Raw genomic sequence first — 21,248 nt, forward strand, 5'->3', positions numbered from 1 at the left:
GGGAGAAGCAGGCTCCATGCAGGAAGCCCGATGTGGGACTCGATCCTGGGACTTCAGCCAGGATCATGCCCTGAGCCAAAGGCAGACACTCAACCGCTGAGCCACCCAGGCATCCCACTTTTTTTTAAAAAAAAGATTATATTCATTTATTTGATAGAGTGTGCACCAGAACTGGGGGTAGGAGGCAGAGGGAGAGGGAGAAGCAGACTCCCCGCAGAGCAGGAAGCAATACAGGGCTTGATCCCAGGACTCTGGGATCATGACCTGAGCCGAAGGCAGACACTTAACCAACTGAGCCACCCAGGTGCACCATTCAGAATCCATACTTTAAGTTAAGGTTCACTCTTGTGCTGTATATTCTATGGGTTTTGACAGCTGTAAAACGGCATGTGTCCACAGTTAAAGTATCATACTGAATAGTTTCATTGTTCTGAAAGTCCTCTATGCTCCACCTATTCATCCCCCTCTCCCTTCCATCCCTGGTGACCACTGATCTTTTTTACTGTTTTCATGGTTTTGCCTTTTCCTAAGTATGATATGGTTGGACCATACTATAATACTTAGCTTTTCCACATTGGCTCCTTTAGTTAGTAATATGCTTTTAAGGTTTCTTCATGTCTTTTCATGGCTTGATAGCTCATTTCTTTTTAGTGCTAAATAATTATCATTCCATTGTCTGGATGTACCATGCTTTATTTATTCCATCACCTACTGTCTCAGTCAGCTTATGGTGCTGCAACAAAATACCATAGATTGAGTGGCTTAAGCAAAAAAACAGCTCTGGAGGCTGAGAAGTCTAAAATCAAGGTCTCAGCATATCTGGTTCTTTGTACTTTGTGAGGGCCTCCTTCTTGGCTTGCAGATGCTCACCTTCTGGCTGTATCTGCACATGATGGAAAAAGGAAGCTCTGGTGTCTCTTCCTCTTAGAAAGATACTAATCCCAGTATGGGGACTCTACTCTCATGACCTCATCAAAACCTTATTACCTGGGATCCCTGGGTGGCTCAGCGGTTTGGTGCCTGCCTTCAGCCCAGGGCGTGATCCTGGAGTCCTGGGATCGAGTCCCACATCAGGCTCCCTGCATGGAGCCTGCTCCTCCTCTGCCTGTGTCTCTGCCTCTTTGTGTGTGTGTGTGTGTGTGTGTGTGCCCTCATGAATAAATAAAATCTTAAAAAAACAAAAACAAAAACCTAATTCGCCCTAAAAGACCCCCACCTCCTAATACATCATATTGGTGGTTAGGGCTTCAATATACTAATTTGGGAGTATAAACATTCAGTCCATAACACCTACTGAGAGAGATCTTGGCTGCTTCCAGATTTTGACAATTATGAATAAAGTTACCATAAACATCAGTGTGCAAGTTTCTTCATGAACGTAGGTTTTCAATTCTTTTTGGGTAAATACCAAAGAATATGATTGCTGGATTATATGGTAGTATGGTAAGAGTATGTTTAGTTTTGTAAGAAATTGTCACTTTGCTTTCCACAACAGGGTATCACCAGCAATGAATGAGTGGTGCAGTTATTCCATGTCCTTGCTAGAATCTGATGTTGTCAGTGTGAGACAGGGACCATGGGAACAAGACTCAAGTGAAAAACATTGTGTACCTGGGGCACTTTCTGTTGGCTGTTCCTCCCCCCCTTTTTTTTTTAAAGATTTTATTTATTTATTCATAGAGATACACAGAGAGAGAGGCAGAGGGAGAAGCAGGCTCCATGCAGGGAGCCCGACGTGGGACTCAATCCCCCGTCTCCAGGATCACACCCTGGGCTTCAGGTGGCGCTAAACCACTGCACCACTGGGGCTGCCCTGCTGGCTGTTCCTCTTAAACCACTTTTCTTACAGAGCAGAAGCAGGATGTGGCCCTACTTACCAGCAAGACTTAATACAGATCACGATCCAAAACCCACCAGTAAGCTGCCTGAGCTGCCTGCCAATTTTGACCAATTAGGAGGAGGCCCTTCCAGCCAATCAGAATGAGGCACCCCCCCCCCCTTTTTAAAGATTATTTATTTGTTTATTCATGGAAGACACACACAGAGAGGCAGAGACAAGCAGAGGGAGAAGCAGGCTCCCTGCAGGGAGCTCGATGCCAGACTCCATCCCAGGACCCTGGGATCAGGACCTGAGCAGGAGAAGGCAGCTGCTGAACCACCCAGCCACCCAGGTGCTCTTCCCCTTCCTATTGTTAGTAATATCAGATGGTGAGAACCTGCGCTGCAGCTTTCTCTGTATAGACAGGACCCCCCTCAATTGGTGGAAGCCAGCTTGACTAGTTTTATTAGTGCTGTCTCCCTTCATCTTGAGCTGTAGCCCTAATAAAGCCTTGCCTGTGCCTTTGATATTTGGGTCCAGCCCTATGTCTATCCATGTCCAACTTTGGTAACAAGTGGATGTTGTGGATGTTGGCCTTCCTAATAGGTGTATGGTGGTAAATTGTTGCTTTTACCATTTTTATTTCATTTTTGTCCTTTGCTGTTTTATATATACTACATTGTGAAATTTTTCTTCAGAATATTTTTATAAAAGTAATATATATTCAGTAAGAGTAGCCTTTGCACATCAGCCTCTGCCTTAGACTCTATTTATTCCGATCAGTCACAAGGGACCCAATGTCAATAGTTTCTTATAGCTCCTTGGAAATATATCTTGTTATCTCTCTGCTCCATCTCTGACATTCCTCCCCACCACCCCATGCTGATCTCACCCAACTTAAATATAGACCTGCCAATTGTGTCTTTGGTTAAAACCAATTGAAATTTATTTAGGAAAACATTCTATAACTTTCATATTTGTCTTGTAACTATAATAAGCCCTGAGAACTGCTTTTATAATCTCAAGTGTCTATGGTTGTTCAACTGTCCACATAATTCTTAGTGTCATTTTTGCTAAAATAGATTTGTTAATCAAATTAAAATGCAAGTTTCTTTTATCCAAGGTTTTTACTGAAATGAAAATATTCTACTCATGAAGTTCCTGTTTAAATCATCTTTCTCTCTTTTTAATAAAATACCATCCTTAAGGTTATAATCCATTCAATTTGAGCAAAAGTAGAGTCATTTAAGCAAAAGGCATGTCTTAGCATTAAAATGAGTGACCATCCAGAATCTTATTTACAAAGAGACCAAAATTGACCCACATTTGTTGTTTGTTTTGAGGCAAAATTGGTATACAACATGAGTTTCAGGTATACAATATTGTAATCGTGGCTTTAGTTGTCCATTAGCAGCTTCATTTGGAGGCTGAATTCACCTTGAGTGTGGATTTTCACTTTTGGATATAGCAGTGAGAGAAAAAATCCAGCCCATGGGAGAAGATAATGAAGAAGACTTCCTGATGGAAAGAAATTCCTCATCATAAATGGAGAAGGAGGGATCCCTGGGTGGCGCAGTGGTTTAGCGCCTGCCTTTGGCCCAGGGCGCGATCCTGGAGACCCGGGATCGAATCCCACGTCAGGCTCCCGGTGCATGGAGCCTGCTTCTCCCTCTGCCTGTGTCTCTGCCTCTCTCTCTCTCTCTCTCTGTGACTATCATAAATAAATAAAAATTAAAAAAATATATATATATAAATGGAGAAGGGGCAGGCCAAGTACTATGGGAGAAGCATTTCTTCTTCCCGGGGACTCCCCACTTCCCACCTCCCCCCTTCTGCCTCCAGAAGGAGGCAGAAGGAGCCTCCAGGTTGGAGAAAAGCAAGGGACAGAGATGGGGAGAGCTTATACTGGCTTGAAGATGTGTGCAGTAAGGAACTTGCGTATCCATACTGCCCAGCTCTATTGCCCCTCAAATACACACCTACATACATCTACACCTACACACATAAATGTCTTGAGTTTTGTTAAAGTTATACAAACAAAAGTTAACTAGTTCTACAAAGTGTATTATTAATAAGAACACAAGTCGGCAGCCTCCCCTTCCACTGTTCCCCCTTTCTTAGTTGAAATCAGCTCTTGCGGTTGTTATTAACTGCCTCAAATTCTGAGTTATTCCATTTCCCTGGTCTCCACTATACTATTTTCCTCCTTTCAGGAAAAGTACAATTTTAGAGGTTCTTTAAAAAAAAACATAAGATTTAAAATATAGAATTAAAGCTGTAGAAAGGTCCCTCAAGTTTAAGCTTCATTAGCTTCAGGGCAAATCTCTGCCTCTGCCTTCAAGCAAAAATACACAAGATCTATTGTATTAAATTATCCCGTAGCTCCCTCTAAACATTCACATGCCATATTTGGTACGTCAAATCTCTTTATAATGTTATATTCATGTTGCTCCTCAAAGTCCACCTCTTATATAACATTTTTCTATTGAGCTGCAAAAATAATGTTTCTTTAATTCCACTTTCTGTAAAATTTAATTTATATTTTCCTTTGTCTCCCAGTAACACATACTTATCCCATTTGTTTTTAAGACAGTTAAAAAGATATATTAAGTCATTAACAGCAGATAATGCACAATTAGGGGTAAAGTTAGTTTTGCATATCAAAGGAAATGAATTTAGCTATTATTTATATTACTAAATTTGAGACGGAAGTCCTTTCTCCTAGATGCTACAAGCTTTAGAGGAAAATAATCATTTCTAATATTGGACTTAATACAACTGCTTTGCTAGAAAAAAAGGATAAGATATTCAATATTAAAGGTGACCAGATGGTAGGTATTGAAGTCTCTAAAAGTAAAATCAATCACAGTAAACTCATAGGTACAAAATATAATTCAAAGTGTTAGTAGAGCTGAAGCTGTTTTTCTTTGGCATTATGAATCTTTTTATTTGCAAATGACAATACCAGAGCTCCAAAGACACAATCTTACACATCAAACTGTTATTAAAAATATGTAGCTCTTTCCTGCAGTGTCATGTTACTACTGAAATTTTTATTTCCCAGTAATATCGAAGGTAGTCATTAGAAGGTGCATTATTTCTAGCCAACCATAATGGATTCAATCACAGCAAAAGGTTAATGGCTCTGCCTACAGATGCTGCAGCAATTAGCTTTTAGAGCAGGGAGTGACAGGCCATGCACTTCAAGTGAAAGTTTTTAAATAAAGGCTATCCTCTACTTTGTGTTCATAGACTCCTCCAAATTAAGTCAGTAAGCCATCGAATTCACACGTGTTACTTGGAGGGACTGCAGCCACAGGCAGAGCGTTCAAGGGTTAGGCAAACAAGAGTTTGGGAGGGAATTTCAGGAGGGAAGGAACCCTGAGAACCTAAGTTCCTTTCTCCTTCTGTTGCTTTCTTTGCTCGAGCTCACCCAGCCTCCTCCTGCTGGGGTCCCCCTACTGCTGTTTGCTCTCTCCACTCCTAATGCCTAGGCATCAGGTCAAGGATTACAAGTAGGTCTACCTACATGATGTGGGCAGACTCCAGGCAAGAGTACAAAGGACACCGTAATCCATGTCTACATACCAAAAAGCCCTAAAGAAAGCTAACAAAGTGTTAAATAAAATATGTTCTGCCTCCCTACCTTTATCACAAAATTAAAACAATTTTAATGTATAAAGCTATATTTTAATGAGTAGGCAAATTACCAAGTTCAAGAAATGTAATTATTATTATGTGCATCTGCTTAGCCTGGTGATGGGCCAGAGATGTTTGGATAAGTAATAAAATAAAAACTTAATGCAATTTACCAATGGTATATTTACTCTATAAAATTTATATTCTTCTCTTCATTTTAGTAACATCACCTAATTTTGTTATTAGAATCATGGTTTTCATATAATCAGTGTTCTATTAACAACAATGCTAAATTATATAACTTTTCTGAGTTGTTATAGCCCTTGGAACTTTTGAACTTAATTCAGAGAAACTTTGTCCTGCTAAGGCAGTAGCAACTGAAATATTCATCAAAGTCTTAAAGCAATACTTATTTTAGAAAATGAAGAAATAGAGTTTCTGGTCTGGGGATGGGAAAGCCTGAACTCTTAATTGCAGAATTTCTGGAGACTCGTTATGGACACGTCTAAGAGTGAAAAACCGCACGGGGACCCAGTCTTCAGGGAACTCCCACACCTTGAGCTTTACTTCCTGAAGGTCTACCAGGTTCTGACAATAACTGGTGGAGAAAAATCCCCTCACATTCCTACCAGGGGAAGGAGGAAAAATATCATATTGAAATATGCCTGAGCATTCTGTTCTTCTTAATAAGACTTGAGAAATTATCTTGCCAAAGCTTAACCTATTGGGATTCTTTCTATCAGAGCTTAACTGACCTGAGAGAAGAAAAATACCTGACCCCTCTCAGCCCACTCCGGGGATATTGTCCCACCTGAGAGGAATATAAACTGATGAGCTCTTGTAAAATTCACAGGCTCCCTAAAAGACTGAGACCTAATCATAGATCTATAGAATGTTTCCCTACTCCACTCCCGCCCAACACCACATCACTGAAGCCTCATTTACCACTATTCTTTTTCCTGGTACATTGTGTCTGGCTTTCAACAAAAAGTTACAGGGGGTAGTACAATGCAGGAAGACTCAATCTGAAGAACCAGAGCAAGCCTCAGAACCAGACTCAGATATACAGAAATGTTGGAATTATCAGACCAGAAATCTAAAATAACTACGATTAATATGCAAAGGGCTCTAAGGGAAAAAATAGCATGTAAAAACAGATGGGTAATGTAAGCAGATACAGGCACACCTCAGAGACACTGTGGGTTGGGTTCCAGACCACTGCAATAAAGCAAGTCAAATGAATGTTTTGGTTTCCTGGTGCATATAAAAGTTATGTTTACACTATGCTGTAGTCCAGTAAATGCGCAATAGCATTATGTCTCAAGAAACAATGTACATACCTTAATTAAAAAATACTCTACTGCTAAAAAATGCTAACCTGGTCTGAGCTTTCAGTGAGTCATAATCATGTATCATAGATCACCACAAGAAATATAATAATAATGAAAAAGCTTGAAATAAATGGAGAATTACCAAAATATGGCACAGAGACATGAAGTGAGCAAATGCTTTTGGAAAAATAGTACCAACAGACGTGCTCAAAACAGAGACAGGTGCTGGGGTATGGGGCAAGTCCAGGGCTGGAAGCCTGTACAAGGTGTGTATGTTGGAGGGTGCAGTTACTTTTGATCCGGGGCCCACAGTCTCCCTCGCCCAGACATTCTGTCACCGTCCTTGTCCTGCTTTGTTCACTATGAACAGAATAGAGAGTCCAGAAATATATCCATATATATGGATATATATCTTTGACAAAGGAGAAAAGACAATACATGGAGCAAAGATCATCTTTTCAACAAATAGTCCTGGAACAACTGGACATTCACATGTCAAACAATAAATCTGGTCACAAATCTTACACAAAATCTTCACAAAAAAATTAACTCAGAAGAGATTATAGACCAAAATGTGAAAAACAAAACTATAAAACTGCAGGTGCCTAGGTGGCTCTCATTGGGCTCTGTGCTAGGTGGAGAGTCTGCTTCTCTCTCTCCCTCTGCCTGCTGCTCCCCCTACTTGTGCACTCTCTCTCTCTGTCAAATAAATAAAATCTTAAAAAAAAAAAACTCAACAATTATAAAACTCCTAGAAGATAACATAGGAGAAAATATAGAAGTCCTTGGGTTTGATGATGACTTTTTCTATACAACACCACAGGCATGATCCATGAAAGAAATAATTGATGGACTGGACTTCATTAAAATTTAAAACTTCTGCTCTACGAAAGACAGTGTGAAGAGATTTTGAAGATAAGCCACAGACTGGGAGAAAATATTTGCAAAAGATATATCCGATAAAGGATTGTTTTCCAAAATATACAAAGGACTCTTAAATTCCAACCATAAGAAAACAAACAGCCCACTTTAAAAACTGGCCAAAGACCTTAACAGAAACCTCATCAAAGGAGATACACAGATCACAAATAGTGTGTGAAAAGATGTTCACATCGTATGTCATCAGAGAAGTGGAAATTAAAACAGCAATGCGATTCCACTGTGCTCCTATTAGAATGGCTGAAATATAGAACATTGACATCACCAAATGGTGTTGAGGATGTGGAGCAGCAGGAACTCTCGAACTTTGCCATTGGGAATGAAAAATGGTAGGACCCTTTGGAAGACATTTTGACAGTTTCTTATAAAACTGACTTGGTATTTGCCCAAAAGAGTTGAAAACTTAACATCAACACGATAACTTACTCACAGGTGTTTACAGGAGTTTTAGTCACAATCACCAAAACTTGAAACCAACCAAGGCCTCTTTCAGCAGGTGAATGGATAAATAAACGGTGGTACATCCAGACAATGGAATTTTATCCAGCACTAATGAGAAATGAGCTATGAAGCCACGAAAAGACACTGAAGAATATTACTAAGTGAAAGAGGCCCAATCTGAAAAAACTACATATTTTACAATTCCAACCATATGACATTCTAGAAAAGACAAAACAATAGAGACTAAAAAAATCCTTATGTTCCTTATGTCTTACTTAGGAAGAAAGGAGGGATTAATAATAGGTGAGATGATGTGAGGCATAGCTAGTACTAAACACTAGACTGACTTCTAAAGTAGTTCAACTATTAGGGTTCTTGTGGGACCTGCCAGAGCTAGAAGTGCACCTGTGCCTCAGGTGGGTGGCTGGACGCCCAGAATTAACAAAAGGGATTTTTTTTTGGGGGGGGGACAGTTACCCAGGAAGTCACCCACTTTCCAACCAACTTGGACAACTGACTTCACGGAGCAAATCTGCCCCCTTCGAGAATTCTTTTGTGTCCTGAAATCCGAAAGGGAGTGGGTTCTCTTCAGGGATCTCTCAAAGGCCCTTGGAGGCCGAAGCCCTCTGGCCCGGGACAGCGACACGCGGGGCACAGCCGTGCGGGGGCGGCCGCGCGGGGCGCACAGCGGGGCCCGCGGCCGCACACGGTCCCTCATGGGGCGCCGCCCGGCCGCAGCGCAGGCGGGGCCGGGGGAGGGCCGGGGGAGGGCCGGGGCCGCCGCCGCCGCCGCCGCCGCGAGCCCAGACCTGCCCGCCCGACCTGGCGGCGCAGTCTCGCGGGATCGCTCAGCCCTCGCTCCGCGGGCCGCTCCGAGGCAGCCGGAGTCGCGACGCCTCCCGGAGCGCTCTCCGGGCGCGGTGGGCGCGGTGGGCGCGGTGGGCGCGCGTGGCGGACGGCGGGAGGTGAGGCTCCTCGGCCGCGGGCTGGGGGCAGGTGCCCCGGGGGCGCGGCGGGCCTCGGGGCGCAGGTGCGGGGGCGGCGGGGGCGGGCGCGGGGGCGGGGGGCAGGCCCGAGTGTGCGCAGAAGTCGGGGAGCGGCTCGTGGGGACGCGGGGCAGGTGCGGGGGTGGGGCGGGTTCCCGCGCCCGGAGCTTGGCCCCGGGGGGGGGGTGTTGGGGTGCGGCTGGTCGGCCTCGGGGGCCCGCAGCCCTTCCTCCCCCAGGCACCCGTCGCCCTCTCGGCCCCCCTTTGTTCCTCTTCCCTTGGGCGGGGTCGCTGCTCGCCCCAGCCCGGGAACGCGACCTTCGTCCCTCCGGGAGGAGTCCTAGACGGCTCGCTCTAGCCGGGCGCGTGGAGCCGCCAGCGTTACTGCCCGAGGCCGCCGCGAAGCCGGGCCCCTTGGAGCCCCTGAAGAGTTTAGGGACTCGCTAGGTCCTCAGGAATTTCCCGGGGACTCGGCTTTCTAGTGCGCGAGAAGATACCCGACAGGGCCCCTCGGAGTCGACCACGGTAGATGCCTCTCGTACCCGCCGCTTACTCCCGAGCCCCGCGCGCTTCTCCCCCCTTTTGCTCGCCGCCGCCCCCGCCCCCGCCCCCGCCCCCGCGGTCTCCGCGCGCTCCGGGCGGGCCCCGCGTTCTACCGCCGGTTCCCTAGAGACGGGGCTTCCTCGACCAATTAAACATTCTGCGCGAAAGCAGGTGGGAGACTGTCAGGAGGGGACGGACTTTTCCGTCGTTTCTCCAGGGTTAGTTACCGACGGTGAAAATCTTAACTCTGCACTTCGATGTCCACGTGGGAGCTGATGACCGGGGTTGCAGAATCACTTCTCTTGGTTGTTTCTTACAGCGATTGACCCAGAACTCATTTCAGGAAAAGAGCTTCTCCTTCAAAATGGCCAAATGATGAAAGAGGAATCTGAACATTTTATTTTCGGATGGAAATCTGAGAATGAAGAGATCGAGCGATTAATCCAAGCCATGTGCTAAAACCAGGAAGTTGAAGAAAATGGAAATGTTTACATTCTTGTGGACGTGTGTTTTTCTACCCTTCGTAAGAGGGCACAGTCTTTTCACTTGTGAACCAATCACTGTGCCCCGATGTATGAAAATGGCCTACAACATGACGTTTTTCCCTAATTTGATGAGACATTATGACCAGAGTACAGCTGCTGTGAAAATGGAGGTGAGTATTTCTTCGTACATTTGTAGAGAAATAGTTTATGTTATGCCCTGGAATAAACTATAAATGTGACTTTTTTTTTTTTTTAAACGCAGTAAGGGATTTCTTTGGTTGTGCACAAGTCATATTTTGAATACATCCTTTAATTAGTTTCCCCTACTAACTTATGTTTTGTGTAGATTTGTGGCCCTTGTTAGTGGATTTGCTTAAGATACGGTTTATTTTACATGAGGTGTAGCGATGATTTTGCAATATCTTGCTCCTGGCAAATATTTTGCCTTGCTGAATCAACTGTGGTGGTTCCTCTGGAAATGTGAATTCTGAATTTTTCCTAATTCATTGAACGTATGTTCTGTATTGCCTGGATTAAAAGTGCTTGAACTACATACGTATATTTTCATAAGTAGTTATAATGTTTACCTGGCACAGTTTTTCTGAAACAAATCAATTACCGGAAGACTCGGGAGCTATAGTGTTTTTTTTGCTAAAAAGTGACTTTTGTAAAAGCATAGCACTTAAGTACTCTTTTTAGGATACCTGTAGCTTAATTAAAGTGTTTGATTTGCATTCAATTAAAAGAAACCACATCTGGGGAGGAGCAGAGTGACACTAAAGACTGCCTTAGGTATTTCTGTTACCTGCCTCTGGTTTAGAGATATGCAGATTGCCAGGGATGTGTGGGAAGAAAGTTACCTGTAGAGACAGGAACCTGCCCTACTGCACAGATCTGTTAGGTTGATAAGTGTCATGAAGGAAAGAATACAAATATTGTAGTTTTTCTTCAGAAGCAGGGTCCAGCGGTGGTAAAGGCTTTTTTCCCTCATTTTCCCTCAGAATGTTGCTAAGAGATGAAACTCCTACAATTTTAATATAGATAATAATTTAAAAGGTGAGTAGATTTAACTTTGTGCATTCAAAAGTCTTCTACTGTTGTTTAGTTGAATAGTTTTTCAACTACCCCATTGGATTCAGGTCAAAAAGAGCTGAGCATTTAAATACTAAGTACATGTACTTTAAAAGGATACTATGAATTACATTATGGTAATCTTCCAGTGGTTTTTCAAACCAATGCAAGAAATCATTTGAGCACTGAGCAAATAATGCAGCGATACTTTCATTGATTAATCAGAACCATTTTGATAGTTTAATCTGAGCAAAATAAAGTATGTAATGAGTACCTTCAAGGAATAGGAGTACCTTCAAAGAATAATTATATCATTCATCTTTTCTCTGATAATATGTTTTATAATTCATGTCTTATAGAGTTCTTTAAAATATTTTTGTTTTTAAATCTGATTTCCTTTCTGTATAGTAGCTACAGTGTTTAAATTATAACAGTGGCCTTATAAATTTACGTCATTTGGAGTTCATTATCAGTACCATTGTAGAGAGAGGGGAGAGATGCATCCTTGCTATTAAATCCTGTAATTTCAGGATGAGAAGAACTACATGTTGTCCCACATGTCTTTTAAAAAACAATTGTTTCTGATTAAAAGAAAAAGTTGTTGGGCAGCCTGGGTGGCTCAGTGGTTTAGTGCCACCTTCAGCCCAAGATGTGATCCTGGAGACCAGGATCGAGTCCCACGTCAGGCTCCCTGCATGGGGCCTGCTTCTCCCTCTGCCTGTGTCTCTGCCTCTTTCTCTCGCTCTCTCTCTCTCTCTCTCCATGTCTCTCATGAATAAATAAAATCTTAGAAAAAAGAAAAGAAAAAGAAAAAGTTGTTTTTTATTTACCTAGCTTCTTTTTTTCCCCCAGGTAGTTTTGTGTCTGAACATTATGAAGGCATTTTTGTTCTTACCACCTTTATTTGATTGCTAACATTAGCAACCTCATTATATAATCTTCCCCATATGCTAAGCGTTTTCATAGACTTTACTGTTAAGTTTTATTCTATAAAATCATGCTTCAGTAAGTTTAAGGACATAAGAGAAGGAAGCCATCAAGCAGTTGTTTAATACAGCATTAAACTACAAAACAGGAAAAGGACACGGAAAAGCAAAGAATATAAACCTTTGTCAGACTGTAAATCCCTGTGTATTCTTTTATTTTATTTTTTGTCCATGGTGTTGTGCTTTTGCTAGTGCCCCATCCATATTTGTCCTTAGCCAGAGACATTCTCTTTTAGTTCCTATAATGAATGTCCAAAATCCTATAATTTGAGAGTTGTGACATTAAATATCATGCAGAGCTGCTTAATCTTTTTTTGTACCATTGACCTCTTCTCAGAATAAGAGAATGATTTAAAATTTAATTTAGATGAGTAGCATTACAAAGGAAACCAATTATATCGAGATATACTTCTGTTTATAGCCCAGATCAAGAACCCTGAACCCTTCATCATATAGGTAAAGGAACTGAAGCTCAGAGAAGTTATAATTTGTTCAAGGTCTGAGACTAGAATCTGACAAAGTCTTCTCTGTCAACATAGACCAGATGTCTTCTTTAAGTGTTTTTTAGCCTTTGGCCTTATTGGATAAAAAAAGAAAATATTTCCTAAATTCAGAATGTGATGTGTTAATTTCGGTCTTTGCTGCTTCTTTGCAAATTTCGTTTCTACAAAAATTAAGCTGGGAATTTTTTTTTTTTAACCTCTATTCAGACCTACTTCTCTTTCTTCTTCTCATCTGTGCCATGAATGCAGAGTCTCCTCACAGTTTTCACCAATTGCTCTTCTCTGGTGATTTTATTAAAATGCAAATCCACATGGTCCATGTTGGGGGTGGCATTCTTGACCATTTCCCTAGAGCTAGAAGAATAAACCTAACTTTAGTGTGGCACTCAAGGCTCTTCATATGCAACCCTGCCTTCCTGTCCAGCTTCCCATCTTGTCCCTTCAGCTGTTACTCTCTGCTTCAGCCAAACTGACCTGTTTGTAGAAGTCACATCAATAGTACTCTCTCACTTCTGTACCTTTGTACACATAGTATCCACTGCTTCCTCGGCTCTCTACCTCTCCTTCACCTGCTCAGTTTCTGCAGCAGTGCCCAGTGAAGCCTTTTTTCACCTTCCTCCGAAACATAGGTAATCTCACTTCCTACACTCTGATGGTACTTAAAATATACAATGGTCCTTATACATATTAGTCAGTATTGCAGTTAGTTATGTGGCTCTCACTAGATTGCAAGTATGTTGAGAGGAAGGATGGTGTTTATTTTTTTTTTCAATTTTAAAAAAATTATTCATGAGAGAGACAGAGAGGCAAAGTCACAGGCAGAGGGAGAAGCAGGCTCCCTGTAGGATCATGCCCTGAACCGAAGGCAGATGCTCAACCACTGAGCCACCCAGGTGCCCCTATTCATTTTTTTCCCCCTAATTCCTAGTATAGTGCCTCAGAGCGTGGTAGATGCACAGTAAAAACTGAATAAAGAAAAAAGGTGGTGTTTCCTGTTCTAATAAATCAGCAAAGAGAATTTTACCTCCAAATCTTTATCTTCTACCTCTATCATCTGCAGTATCCAAGAGAAGGAAACTGATAGTTTTAGGTGGTTTACGTATCACCCACTCTTGTTCTACCTGAGCCTAGTTCTAATAAAGTGTGTTAGTTGACATCCTCTGTGTTCTTTCTGATATTGGCATGACGCATGTTTCTTAGAATTAACTTAAACTTTATTTTTGGGGCACCTGGGTGACTCAGTCAGTTGAGTATCCGACTTGGTTTTGGCTCAGGTCCTGATCTCAGGACCAGGGGATCGAGCCCCACATAGCTCATCGGGGAGTCTCCTTGTCTCTCTTTCTGCTCCTTCTCCTGCTCACACAATCTCTCTCTCCCTCTAAAATAAATAAATAAATCTTTTAAAAAAAAAGATTTTTCTCTTTAACCTTATTTATTTATTTATTTATTTTTAAAGATTTTATTTATTTGACAGAGAGAGTAAGAGAGCATACAAGCAGAGGGAGTGGCAGGTAGAGGAATAGGGAGAAGCAGGCTCCCAGATGAGCAGGGAGCCCAATGGTGGGGGGCCTGATCCCAGGACCTCAGGTTCACGACCTGAGCTCTGAAGGCAGATGCTTAACCGATTGAGCCACTCAGGCACCCAACCATTTATGTTTATATGGAATGAAAGAATTCATCTTTTGATTGGCACATTGTATTATAAACCATATGTCTCAGATTTTTTTTTTTCAAACGTTGTACTATAGTCAAATACTAAATCATACCTGCATATAGCCTGGCTTTTTCTTAAAAACAAAAAAGCATTTTATAACTTCTCTAAACTACAGACTGGGTTTTACACCTCCAACCCCATTGCTTTCAGTTCCTGCTGGTCCATGTTGCGTTTCCAGTGTTCACTATGAATTAATGTTAGGAAGAGGGATTGAAGAATTATCAGCTGATCATGGCAACCAATTGTGCTTTCTTAGCTGCCAAGAATTCCATACATCAACAGATCTCCCTCCTCTTTTACACCTTAGTTTTTATTTTGTGGCTATCCTGTCTTATACTACTAGAGTTCATAGCATCTGTTGTCATTGCTCATCTGTGATTATATGAGATGGTTTAGAGTAGTGATTCTCAAAGTTCAGTTCATAGACCAGCACCTCTGAGCTTGTTAGAAATGCAAGTTTATGGACCCCATCCCAACCTAATGAATCATGATCTGGGAAGTTAGAGCCTAGGTAGCTGTTTTAACAAGCTAAGTATTTCTTATGAACATTAAAGTTTGAGACCCATTGGTTTAGAGCAAGGAATGTAAACTTTCTGTAAAGGACCAAATAATGAATAGTTTTAGCTTTGCAGACCATACAGGCTGTCACAGCTATTCAACTCTGCAATTGTAGCAAAAAAGCAGCCATGAACAGTATGTAAACAAGTGAAGGTGGATGTGTTTTCAGTAAAATTTTATTCACAAAAACAGGCAATGGGCCATTTTTCCCCAGGTTTGGACAAAGTATGGTTTAAAGTATTTGAAAGTGTTCTTAAGGATTGTACACACAGAGTATTGTAATAAGTAAACATTATTGGGCATTCTTGTTAATATATTACCTGAGCTATATGTTATTTACTTCCCACATAAATTTTTCTTAGGCCAGATTTATCACAGAGCACTGACTGTGATATTCTGGTTCTTTGGTTTTGTTTCAGAGGTTGCTTGAAATGAGGGACTTCAGATTTTTCTTTTATTATCTGAAGCTGAAGTCACTTGTATTTCAAAGAGTTAATTTATAATTCTGAATAGTAACTTGGCTCGGTAATGAAAAGGATGTTGTACAGCCTAACTCTCCCAAGTAGAAAAACAAATGGCTGCTGGTTTTCCATTGTGCTCCTTTTTGTTTCATATCTAGACCATTGTTTCCCAAATTGTGAGGTTGATGTCCCATGAGAGAGTGATTTCATCCAGAAAGAGCTGAGACTGATCTAGGGAAAATGGAAACAGGAATATTGTATTTTTCTTTTTGAATTGCCTTCATTGAGGTCTACGCAAAAGCAAAGTTATGTATTGTGTTTGGAACAGCATGTGGTCTCATTCTACTTTTGAACCGTCTAAAGGGAAGTAAGCCAAAAAAACAACAACAAAAAAAAAAACAAAAAATGCTTTCCTTTCCACCTGTTAATATGGAGCACTAAAATGTCTCTCTATCCAATTAAAAATAAAGGGATGGAGAAAAACTATATAAACAAACTTCTAAGGAAAAAAAAAAGACTATTTCTGCTGGGCAGTGGTTTTTAAACATTTTCACTTTCCTGCTTGTAGAAGAGTCCAGCAACCCTTTCATTTCCTCTTTATTCTCTCCTCTTATATCCCCATATGCAAGGGAAGAAAATGTTTAGTTGACTAACTTTTGTTTTTCAGGAAAGACTTTCTCAAAATAGCTGTAACTATTCTGAAAATAAGTCGAGTTATTAAAAACGAGACATATTCAAAAGTGTTCCAAGTCAGTGTGTGTATGGAGGCTGCTGTTGTGTTTTGTTTGTTGTGTAAATGTAGAACTCACAAACTTACCTTCCTTTGTGATGTAGTGTTGCAGTAATAATGTAGGAAAGATGTTAGGGTTCAAAGCTGAAAAGCCAAGAAAGAATTCCTGAGACAACTTTGGTGCAAAAAGGTGGTTTTATTAAAATATGGGGACAGGAGCTGTGGTCAGAAAGAGCTGGGGGGGGGGGGGCGGGGGGATGGGAGGGGGCTTGAGGAGTGGCCCATTATGTACTTTCAAGTTGGGAATGGGTTAGGGAGAGCCTAAGCCTCCCAGGTATTTTGGAAACAAGGTTTCCAGGACCCTAAGGGGGCTAGCTATTGTTGGGGAAAGGTCATTTTTTACTGTTTAATACAAACTCAGTCATGAGACTCTTTAGAGGTGTATCAGTGGGTCCTATGTGTGCTCAAAGGATGATTGCCAACATGTATCTTGGGGGGCGGGTAGAGATAAAGGAAATTTCTAAAGGAATTTTTATATGTTAGAGTAGACTTACAGGATTCCTGGGGGTCGGACTAAGGTTGCCTTTTGCCCTTAGCAAAATATTAACATTGAGGCAGCTAAGTCCCTAGAGGAATGTCATTGACTATTTTAAGGACTTATCAGTGAGCTATAGGTAGTAAGGGAATTTAATAATTTCTCTTCTGCCTTTGTTTCCCACTCAGTAGTAGGAAAGTACTGAGTGTTTCTGCATCTGCAGATTCAGGGCTAGGCCGGTATGTGAAGAGAGAACAGTACTTCTCCTGGGAGGCGCTGCTGGGAGGCACAAGGTTCCTGCAGGCTATTCCTTGATATTCCACGGTCTAGGATATTACTAGTTCTGCCTGCAGGAGAGCCTGTCCACAAGGAGACATGAGAAGACTGTAGCGTTGTGGTTATTTCCTTTCCTTGAGAATGTGACGTAGTGAAACCTTAATGTGACATATAGATGATGAAGCCTTAGTACTCTGGTTTGTATATTTGTCATTAATATTTGTTGAATGTGTACCTGAATGTGTAGTTTCCCTGGAGTTAGAGTTTTTCTAAGCTACAAGTTTTAAATTAAAAAATTGACTCTTGGGGTGCCTGGATGGCTCAGTCAGTTAAGCATCTGCCTTTGGCTCAGGCCCTTGATGGAGCCCCTTGTCTGTCTCCCTGCTCAGTGGGGAGGGAGTCTGCTTCTCCCTCTCCCTCTGCTGCTCCCTCTGCTTATGTGTTCATCCTCTCTCTTTGTCAAATAAATAAATCTTTAAAAAAAATGGACTCTTTACTGGACAGATTCTTTTGTAGTGTCAACCAGTTATTGTCTAATTTCCAAAATAAACACTCTTTTGGAGAAATAATTAAAAAGTTATAATGCTAAGAACTACTTTAAAAATAACAAGCAAAAAAAAAAAAATAATAACAAGCATTCCATTGTGGAAATAATGTAAATTCCCGCTTTTTATTCTCTTATGTTCCAGGCTCTACTTTGTATTATTTAAAGAAGCTCACTTGCCTAATACTGGTCACATTCATGAAAATAAGTGACGAAGTTTGCATCACTTTATTTTAATTTTTTTTTAAATTTTTTTTTAAAATTTATTTATGATAGTCACACACACAGAGAGAGAGAGAGAGGCAGAGACACAGGCAGAGGGAGAAGCAGGCTCCATGCACCGGGAGCCCGATGTGGGACTCGATCCTGGGTCTCCAGGATCGCGCCCTGGGCCAAAGGCAGGCGCCAAACCGCTGCGCCACCCAGGGATCCCGCATCACTTTATTTTATTGTAGTCCATTAACATTCTCATAGAATTTACTTGAGATCTCTGTAGCTACTTTATCAGTATTTACTCTCTGAGGTGTAAATATTGAAAGATCTCTTTAGATCTTTAGTGACTCTGTTGTCTAGGTAAGGCCTATCACTTTTTTTTTTTTTTAATCATTTTTTACACTTCACTTTCCTCCAATTCTCATTACCATCACTAGAAGTTAGCTTTGGTTTGGTGCTATTTTAAAATAAGGAGTAAAGCTTTTATCACTTCTTGAGAATTACTGTGTATTTTATCATGAGTAGAAAGCACAGATCCTGAGCTGAGAATCAGGTATTTTATGGCACTTGGTCTTGTTCAGTAATAAAGTAGCTGGCTTCCTTGCTTCCATGGGGGATTCATGTTTCAGCAAAGTGACAATTGCTTATATGTATCCACTTACTTTTAGCTTAGTAGTACAGGAGTCAAAGTATAGCTAAGATACTGGCACAGGTCCACTCTGCTTAGGGGTGGTAGCTTTATGTGTTTTTTAAAAAATCACAATATCTTTCTTCTTTTGATTGTTCTCTAGTAAAATTCTAAACCTAACTTTCTCTTCAGGATCTTTACAGTGCCACCAATTCCAGGCTTATATTATGGTTCCTTCCATCGTCATGTCATAGCTGGTATGTCATAGCATGGGAAGCTAGCTGGTATTTTTTTTTTTTTTTAGCTGGTATGTTTTAAGGAAAAAGACAGTAATATGGAAGAAGCAGGTGTTCTGAGAGTATAAGCATTTACTCATGCTACTTTCCCATGTCTTTAATAGCTGCTCAGGCCACTTAAAGATGGAATGCTATTGGGTATACCTGGTATCATGAGTGGGTGAATTAGAGAATACCCAGCTTGTGAGAGGTAGCTTCTGTGGTTATCTCTAGATGTCCCATAGTTGTGTCTAGTCCTTACCAGAAACTATTAGCAAAACCAAAATGGAAGCACCTTTTATTTATTTAGGGTTAATCTCCTCATTGGAATATATCTATGGCCTTAGCAGCTTTATGTCTTAAATATGGTGGGCCAACGTGATGTCCTATGAAGCAGGGATATGGTCAGAGTCTCTGATGATGAACTTAAGGCCCAGAGCTAATGTTACTCTGAGGTGGTGCTGCTCAAACTTTGAAATGTGCATGAGAACCATTTGAAGAGTTTGTGAAAATACAGATCACTGCTTCCACCCCCAGAATCCTTGAATCTGTAGGTCTGGGATGGAGAATTTGAATTTCTAAGAGGTCCCCTGGCTGCTGCTGCTTATTCAGGGAACATTCTTTGAGAACTACTGTTCTAAGGCAAGTTGGTAAAGATGTGTTGCTGTTCTTCCTAGATGAAAGTAAATGGCTTTGGAGGCAAAAAGTATTGACCAGATTAGCATTGGCCTGCATATGAGGTGCCTAGGCTGTACTAATTTGCTACAATAGAGATCATATCTGGAAAAAGCTTCTTAGCCATCTGTTTAAGGTTGCTTAAGACAATCTGTTAATAACACATTCAGTTGTGCTGGAGAGTCAAAATGGACAGGTGCTAAGAAGTACACCCCTAAATATGTTTTCAGTGCTGTTGCTAGTCTCTGAAAGTGCCTTCCCCTGCCCCCCACCCCCTTTATAGTTTTACTTTTGATTTTCTTTCATGGTAGAGGGAGACTTCTAGTGGTTTTTATTTGGCCCCTTCTACCATGATATTGTTTATCCACGAATCCAGTATGATGATCATGCTGTTGCTAAATACGGCTCTTTGAAGCATGCATGCATGGACTTGGGAAATTACAATGGATTGGGTTTGGGGTCCAACAAAGCCCCTGTCATAAGTCCATTTATCAGCTGACCTCCAGAAGCCCAATTTCTGAAACTAGCACATTGAATCTAGAATGAATACACCAGTATCAGCGTATCTTAGCCCTGTCTAATATTCTGTTCTTTCCTCCTCAATCCAACATACTCAGAAACCCAAATTTAAGTGAACAGTGTCTTACAAATAATGTATACTCCTCTTTTCCAGATTTGATTTTGACTTGACCTTCCCAGGGCTTGCTGGGGTAGAACTCTACTTATAGGTTGAGACATTGAAGGGTGATTGGCATGTGGTATGAAGCCATTTATTTTCTCTTACAATGTAAATCTTTCAGATGAGGAGCATCTGTCCCAACAGACAAGGGATGGGGGTGTGCTGAGGTCTTCAGGTTCAGAGAGCCTGTGTGAGTACTCTGAACCTTGTCTTGTATCCTCGCTTCAGATCTGGGGGTTCCACTGCTTCCAGATCACAATATTTCTCCATCTCATATGTAAAAGGGAAGGAAATTTAACTGATATAATTTGGCAACCTGCAAGATAAAACTGTGCATTTGGCTTTCAACTTCTTAAACTTTAAATCCTTTTAATCCTTGTATTTCATTCCACTCTTCTAACCAAGAATTGATGGATGCCAGTTTTCACTCTTTTCCTAAGGTAAACAGTACCCCTAGGAGCACTCACCTCAGCCCACAGTCCATGAATTCCTCACATTTTCCACACTTTCCGTACTTTTGGCTTCTCTGGCAGTAGCCACTCAGTTTACCTTTACTGGGCACATAATTCTAAGGCGTTCTGGGAATCTAAGTGATTTCAAGGATAATGCAATTAACTGGTATACCATGGGTTGCCAGATTTCTATCTCCAAATGCTGGCAGAGTGTTCACTGCTTTTGCCTCACTTAGGCCAGAAAACCAGTTCTGGGATTCCTCCTGTTTCACTGAGGTCACTTACAACCCATTTTTTATATAATTGCCATACCAGTCAGTCTTCTTGGTTGCAACCAGTAGAAACCAACCTGTACTAACTTAAACAGAAAATGGACGGATATTGGATAGCTTCTTGAGTCACTGGGGAGACCAGAGAACCAGATTCAGAATAGAGAGGGGAGCAAAGGGAACCGGGACACAGCTAAGATCATGCCATAGGATCAGTCTGTCACCAGTGCCAGCGCCATTGGATGCTTCTAGATCATTGTCTCTGGATACTTATTTTGACACTCTGGGCATTATTGATGAAATAATATGACTTTATCTGTTCTTTTGCATAGCCCTATCCCCAAGAATCACAACACTTGGAGCATCCAAATGGCCACTCTTAGATTACATGCCAGGTTGCATCCCTGCATCTCTTCTTAAGCTTCTGTAGCATCTCACCTACTTTAGGATTCCCCACATAGGGCTGCTGAGCAGATGGAAATGATAAGCATTCACT

The 21,248-nt window shown here is 41.4% G+C and overlaps 1 protein-coding gene and 1 long non-coding RNA gene across 9 annotated transcripts in view; one reads left to right on the forward strand and one right to left on the reverse strand.

Moving 5' to 3' along the window:
• Positions 1-3,082: 3,082 nt before the first annotated feature.
• Positions 3,083-9,747, reverse strand: LOC140603664 (uncharacterized). 2 transcript variants are annotated; one of them, XR_012006621.1, is made up of 2 exons: positions 9,698-9,747; positions 3,083-3,337 (listed from the first exon to the last, which is right to left on the reverse strand). It is a non-coding gene; the product is annotated as an uncharacterized lncRNA (long non-coding RNA). The 2 variants fall into 2 exon arrangements; XR_012006622.1 differs by lacking the exon at positions 9,698-9,747 and adding an exon at positions 8,647-8,878.
• The window catches only part of FZD6 (frizzled class receptor 6), a 40,640-nt gene continuing 28,357 nt past the window's right edge, over positions 8,966-21,248 (forward strand). The window contains exons 1-2 of one of the 7 annotated variants that reach the window (XM_072774126.1): positions 8,966-9,134; positions 10,018-10,353. In XM_072774126.1, the coding sequence (XP_072630227.1) occupies positions 10,177-10,353 (177 nt within the window). In that variant the 5' untranslated portion in view covers positions 8,966-9,134; positions 10,018-10,176. Of the gene's footprint in view, positions 9,135-9,364; positions 9,681-9,811; positions 9,917-10,017; positions 10,354-11,184; positions 11,240-21,248 lie in introns of those variants that run through there. The other 6 variants (XM_072774131.1, XM_072774127.1, XM_072774129.1 and 3 more) reach the window with 6 other exon arrangements.

The sequence above is a fragment of the Canis lupus genome, chromosome 14 (genome assembly GCF_048164855.1).
Source record: "Canis lupus baileyi chromosome 14, mCanLup2.hap1, whole genome shotgun sequence".
NCBI lineage: Eukaryota > Metazoa > Chordata > Mammalia > Carnivora > Canidae > Canis > Canis lupus.